The sequence below is a fragment of the Acanthisitta chloris genome, unplaced genomic scaffold, assembly GCF_000695815.1.
Source record: "Acanthisitta chloris isolate BGI_N310 unplaced genomic scaffold, ASM69581v1 scaffold16606, whole genome shotgun sequence".
Taxonomy (NCBI): domain Eukaryota; kingdom Metazoa; phylum Chordata; class Aves; order Passeriformes; family Acanthisittidae; genus Acanthisitta; species Acanthisitta chloris.
In genome coordinates this window covers 55,544-62,247 of record NW_008677763.1, presented here as the reverse complement: position 1 = coordinate 62,247, position 6,704 = coordinate 55,544, and the positions used below count along the sequence as shown (strand labels likewise).

Sequence of the window (6,704 nt, the reverse complement as noted above, 5' to 3'; positions counted from 1 at the left end):
AGGCAATCTCACAGCATGCTGTTTTTACACCCCTTGGGACTTTACTAAAACCCACAGGTCACTTTCTTTTCTGGATTTTGCATGAAGTTTTTGAGTCAAATTTATCTCCAGTGGGACATTTGACTCTGTAAGTGTTTTGTGGTGACTTTGTCTCGCCAAAAGTCCCAGTGTTTTGAACACAAGACTGAAGTTTGCACAAAGTGGCAGGTCATCTGGCCTGCCAACACCGCCTCTTGTATTGGCCATTTCTACTTTTTGCCTACCTTCAGCCTGGTACAAAGGTCCAGAGATGGAAAGAGAACAGTTCACAAGTACAATTGGGAAAGCAGTAAGACTGTCAGAAGAGGACTGGTTTCAACAATTTTTCTGACACAAGGAGACTTAGATTACCTCTTTTCCCAAAAAATTATGATCAGTGCAATCACAACAACGGACAGCATGAATCCCAGGATGGAGAGTATAACCATGACCATACTGCTATCTAAAGGAAAACAAAGAACATCAGCCAATGCAGGTAAATATCTCTCACTGTTAAGCCACTGTAACTGTGATGTCTTTTCAGATAATAACTTAGGAATTAATGCCAAGCATTACATTTGCCTATAATTGGGCTGGTGCGCTGTTTCATTTCTCCTGCCTCCCTGGAGGAGGGAAAAGGGTAGGCTGCCAGAGCACCAGCACTTGGCTGAGGCCCAACCTGGGTTCCCAGGCTGGATTAAAGCAGTTTGAAGTCAGCTACCACCTCCAGTGCATTGAAGTTTCCACTTTCTGTGTCCTTATAGCAGCACTGAAATGACTTCTAACACACATAATGCTGAGGTGCCCCTGGGGACTAAAGGGACTCCAAGGACCACAAGAATTTTTCATGTTTACAAGTGCAGTGATGAGTTCTTATCCCATATTGCGTTTGTGGTTGAAGTGCCATGTTCACACATAAATCCAAGGCCCAAGTGGGTCACATTTCATAGCTTTGTGCCTTACCTAAAATGCTCAGTGCAAGCTGTTCCTTCTCTCAGCAAGTTGGCAGCCAGCAACCAGTGAGTCAGCCTTAATCCCCCTTTGCACTCACTCCCCCATGCCTTTATAGCAGCATTTCATCTGACCCTACTGCCCATGAGTGAGATTTAACTTCAGAGTTAAACTTCAGAGTCCAGACCAGGGTGAGGTAGCTGCTTTCTGAGTCACGTCCTTGGGGTGCCCAGTGTCTGTAAGGGCTCACCCTGGTGTGGCCATGGGCTTTTCTCTCCCCATATTCTCATACCTGCTGCTTCTGGGTCTGGACAGGGAGTCCAGAGCCCCCAGATCTGCTTTCCTCCATGTGGACCAAAGCGTTTTCTGCCCTTGCAGTTCTCTGCGGAGTGCTGCTCTCTTGCTGTCCTGAAGCTTTTGGAAGTGCTCCATTCACTCCATGTGCCCTTAAAAAAATCTCCATAGGGCTGTGAACGTACTTTCACCTCATACAATGCATCAGTTTTGAGGTTTTTTCCCAGCAATTTTATCTGAAGGTATGGCGAATTTATTGTCTAAACACAGACAAAAAAAAAATCCAATTATTTTTCTAGCAGACCCTGGAAATTGATCTTTGACTTTCAGCAAAATATTTGAGATCAGGTGCATCCCTGCAATGCCGTGCTGTTTGTTCCATGTCTTTGGTTATTTCCCAGGTGCTCATCAAGCGTCAGCATAGTTTATCAGCAAGGTAGTCCACACAGCATCGAGAAGGGAGACAAATGCGAGGTAAAAGCTCTTTGAAAAACAGCTGGCAGTATTAACCGTGCTTTGCGACTGCTGACACTGCAGTGGGAAATATATGCTTCCCTGGGAAGGCTCAGAAGAGAGAGGGGAGAAAATACATTTGTGCGCATAGAAAGACAACTTCTGAAAGAGCAGACACAGTGAAGATGCTGAAATCCCGCAGTGCAGCTCTGGTGATCTTCATTTCTATGTATCTGGCTCCCTGAATACTGGTTTTGTTTGGTTGGGTTTTTTGGTTTTTTTTTTAATCTTCTAGTTATAGGACTCCTGTGTTCCCTCTGTAGAAAAACAGGTATAGTCCAAGATTTCAAACCTCATGATTAGCATTTGCATATCTGCCCTTGTGACAGGGGGCACAGAGGACCCTGCAGCTGGGCAGCCCAAAATAGATCCAGCTCACAGGCAGCTGCAGCCTGAAAGAGTCTGAGGGTGGGAGAGCTGCAGGGCACCTGAAGCCTTGGAAAGACTCAGTGAAAAAGAGGACATGAAGAAACTTGCTAAATAAGACAAGGGGTCATTCATACATTTTACTGACTTGATGAGCACAGAATAGAAGAACCACCACAGCAAAGAGCAAGACATCCAGACACTTAGAATGGTTCGCCACATTTTGTCTTGCCTTCCCACTGCAATGCCCAAAAGAAGGGAACTTCATTAGCCCAGAGAAGTGTCTAACTGAGAAGGGTGCTGTCAGTCAGGACTTGTTCTAACTCATGAAATTTCCAAATGCCAAATATTGCACCTTTCCAAGTTTTCAGCTGGAGAACTGTAGAAACGCAGATTTTACATGGTACTGGAAATTTTGATTACATTTAATTTTGGATATTAGTGTAAGCATGCCAATACATCATGACTTACCTTCCAAGTATCTTCTTTCTGCCGATAGGCTATTTGGTGCATTAATTTGTCCCTTAGGTATTTCTTCCATGAGTGTGGTGTACTGTAACGAATAAGATACTCGTTTGCCTCCCTTTGGTATGTGATGTTTATAGCGAATGGTACTTCAGGTTTAACTGCAAAGGTATAACAGGAGTAGAATAATGTTACTAGAAAATAAAGAGGTTTTGAAAAGTAAAAAAAAGTAGTCCATTTCAATTTACAGCCGCTGCAGGGTGACCTATCTTGTGCAAGGGCTGTCTTGAGCTGGGCAAGCCTCATGCTGAGCCCTAGCTCATCCTTACACCCTGATCCTGAGAGAGACTTCATTTTGACCTGCTGGAGTAGCAGTTTGACTGGTAAGGGCCTGTGCCTGTGACACTGAGGCTTCCTGAATTCACCTGCTCTCACAGAAACAGAAATCCCACACCTCTCTCCTCTCAGGAAAATGCATATAGCCACAAATTATGCTCACTCCTTCTACAGACCCCAAATACTTCGTCCTTCCATGCAGATCCTGCAGTTTCTAGAGTAGGGAGCACTAGAGATGGTCCAGGATGGGCCATAAACTGAGAGGTAATGTAAGATTATTACAAAACTATTGAACTGAGGCAGAAATATTTTGCAAGAGAGGGATGTAGCAGTGCCTGCTGTCCAAGAAAGACAAAGTAATGTGGCACCAGAGAAGAACAGAGAAGAAGCTATCCTACATGGGCTTCTCTGCAGCCCTTGAATGAGACCAGATCCCAAGAGAGGTAAATTTTGTGAACCCACTCTTCCCCTTGAGTTTCCTATTTCTTGACTTGGGCAGGGCCCTGGCGTGGCTTTGTCCAGCCCATTCACGGGTTCTCAGTGCAGGATGCATCTTGTTCAGACAAAAGACTGCACCATGATGCAAGGTGTGAAAAAATGAGGCCCTGCACCCTTGTGGTTCCTGTGCTACTGAGCTGACGCTATATGTGTGGTGGTCAGTCCCAAGTCTGCATAATCCCTAGTGTAACCAGGTGCAAAAATAACCAAGGCTGTTTGGACATTCATTAGACCCAAATCAGATATATATATCTTTGGATTAAGCCTGTTTTGGTACAAGAGAGTCTGATCATGAAATGCAGGCAGACTCAGGAAAACACCCGCTAAAGAACATTCCGAGAAGAAACTGTGGCCAAGAATAAAGGTTCAACCAAAGGGCAGAATCAAAAATGGCCTCCAGGGTAGCAGGAGACCCTCAAAGACCACTGCCTCAATTAATTGTGCCTGTGGGAGGGGATATGATAATTAAGGATGAGATTATGGTAATGATTTTTGGGAAATAATTAGCATAAGAAATGAAAAATAACTAAGAAATAGAAAGTAGAGTGCTAATCTATGGGAATTAGGTAACTTTTAGCCAGTGAGCACTGATTCCTCTGCTTGCTGAAATGTGTAAATAGTAAAAAGTTTTGATGGTTGGCATGCACGTTAGGTGGAACATCCCCCATGCATCCAGTGCTGCAATGAAGGAACGCTGTTTCTTAATACTACATGGATGTTAAGGAGTTTTATTCCCAATTTCAGTGACAGTAGTAAGAGATGAACAAAATGTCCCTGCCTGTCCATCCACACTCAGGAACAGCTGCTTCACCCACGGACAGGATTTGACCTGTGTCCAGGTCTAGGCAGAGCATCACAGTAAGTCAGAATTCAGCTGCACATTTTGAATGCAGGTTAATCATTTTTGGCTTTGAAGCAAGGGAAACACCACACTGATAACACCCTGATCCAGGCAACATGCCCTGCTAAGACACTATTCTGTACTGTCTCTATGTCATCCACATTGATGCTTAGACTTTGTGCTGGGCTGTTTTATTCCCCAACACCCCCTGTATCTTAAAAACATGCAAAATGTTAAATGTCTTACCAATGTCAGTTACAACCAGACGTCTGCAGACCCTTCTCTTTGCCTCAGAGTCCATGCAAATGTCTGTATTTGAGAGTATATCAGTGAACTCTAAGAAGTATGCATCTTCTTGTTTCTCCATATTAAAGCACATGTAATTGCGGTCTTCCTTGGTACTGTTGGCCAAAGTGACACAACATTAATTTCTACTCAGCCTTACTGTAACTGAACTACTTTCTATAAGGGACAAATCCCAGTTGCTCATTTCACTTTCACTGAAGTGATACTCCAAGTGAAATAAAAATGCCATGCACATAGGGAGAGATTTATATTTCAGAGATTTATAGTGGTTTTCCTTGTGGAACACAATAATCAAGTGATGTGAGTCACATTAAAAGTCATGGAGGTCTTCAAGAAAAAACTTTATTATTTAACTGGAAATTTCTGTGTTAAAACCTTTGTATCTCAAAAAATTATGTTGCTGCTGCTGTTTTTTTATATAGGGCAATGTGTTTTGATGCTCAGTGAAGATAAAGAGAAATTTCTTATTGACTGAAGTGGTGGCAAATACAGGGTCAACAGTCTGCCTGGCCATGGAAGGAGTCATATGTCAGTTTCAGAGCTGTGTTTTTCCATCTGTGGCTCTCATGTTTGAGCACTCTCATAAAGTTCCAGTCAAAATCCATAAAAAATCCCATGAAAATAGAAAAAAAAATTTTTTCTTTGCAGGGGGAAGAAAAGAAATTAATTAGTGATTAGAATGCTAAGATTTTTTTTTCAAAATTCACTTCTTTTGCTGGCTGCCACAGAACATTCAGTTTCAGGAAAAACAGGAAAAGGGAAAAGCAGAAGTATGCTAAAGATACAACATTTGAGCTTCTTCATCTAGCTGCAACAGGGAAAAAAAAGGAGTTTTAATCCTTGACAAGCAGTAGAAATGACTGCTGTGTTTGGTAATGGTTGGGGTTTTGTACACTTGTTCTAATGTGCTTTTCATATGCGTGTGTGTGCAAAGATAACACCTTAGTTTTTGCCTTAACCTAAATAAAGGCATTTTCTCTGACACAGAAAATCAACCTTCCAGCTAAAAAAATCTTCTGTCACAAGTATCTGTATCTTCAAAAGCATTTTTTACTTTTCACTTGATAAAGGCCAGGTGTGGGGTCTATCGTTTAATTTACAGGAAAAATTTCTCATTTCATGCTGAGATACATCCATAATTATTGGTGTTTCAGAGTAACATAGGCAAGGTCAGAACTATGAGAGATATTACAATCCCCTTTAGAGATCCTTCCAGCTCTCTTTCTTCTCATCACAGAGTTCTGATGTTTTGTTTCAGCAAACTCTTCTTCTTTGCAGAACGTAGTATTAAAACATGGTAAAACATTGAAAAATAATTTTGTCTAGCTTTGCTGTCCCTGTTTCCCACATGTGGCAATGTGACTCACTAGTGCTTAGCATTCACTTCCTAGAAGTTTACTGAAGGACAGACTGACAGCACTTACCACAGAGACAGGGTATAGTTAGTGTTGTGAGGGGGCAGCTCAGTAAAATTGCAGGTCAGGCTACTAAGGGAGTCCTTAAATTCCAGCTGGCTGAAGCAATCAATGTCAAAATTGTCTGGTTCATCATCTCCAAGAGTCCCTAAGGAGAGATTCACAGGATGTTACTGAAGCAACACTATGAGTGTATTTGATTTACAGCTCCATTGTATAGGAGGTTGTTTCTTTATGTGGTTACCTGAAAGGAAGAAGATCAACCCACCTGTTTTGTAAGAAGCAAAGTAACCTTGTTCAAAATGAATTTAAAAGCCATTTGCACCTTTCAAGGTTGCTCTCCCTGCATGCCAGTGAAGTCCACCCACTTGCAAGAGTATATTTGTGCCATTAGGCAACCAAGTCCCATTTTGATTGTACTGAAAGGTTTTCTGAAATGTCACAAATTTGAGTTCAGGAGGGAAAGCTCATACTCTCAGCTAGAATGCGTGGCTTCCTGCAAATTTTCTTTGATGACTAATAACACCGTCATGATTTGACTAAGAGCGTAAGTCTCAAGTTCTACACTTGGCAGGTATAAGGTCAGTGATGCAAAAACTGATGCTTCTGAGAGGAATCCTCTCTGACGGAAACTGCCAGTTCAGCCTCATTTCATGAAATGTCACCCACCATAGCTGAGCAGATGAAGCAAGGATTATTGC

General features: G+C 42.3%; 1 protein-coding gene across 1 annotated transcript in view; it reads right to left on the bottom strand.

Moving 5' to 3' along the window:
* Positions 1-6,704, bottom strand: part of IL7R (interleukin 7 receptor) — a 14,586-nt gene that overhangs the window by 3,467 nt on the left and 4,415 nt on the right. Inside the window, exons 2-6 of the mRNA XM_009076645.1 lie at positions 6,013-6,151; positions 4,529-4,683; positions 2,614-2,768; positions 1,346-1,523; positions 391-481 (exon numbers count right to left, since the gene is read on the bottom strand). Coding sequence (XP_009074893.1) covers positions 391-481; positions 1,346-1,523; positions 2,614-2,768; positions 4,529-4,683; positions 6,013-6,151 — 718 coding nt within the window. The remainder of the gene's footprint in view (positions 1-390; positions 482-1,345; positions 1,524-2,613; positions 2,769-4,528; positions 4,684-6,012; positions 6,152-6,704) is intronic.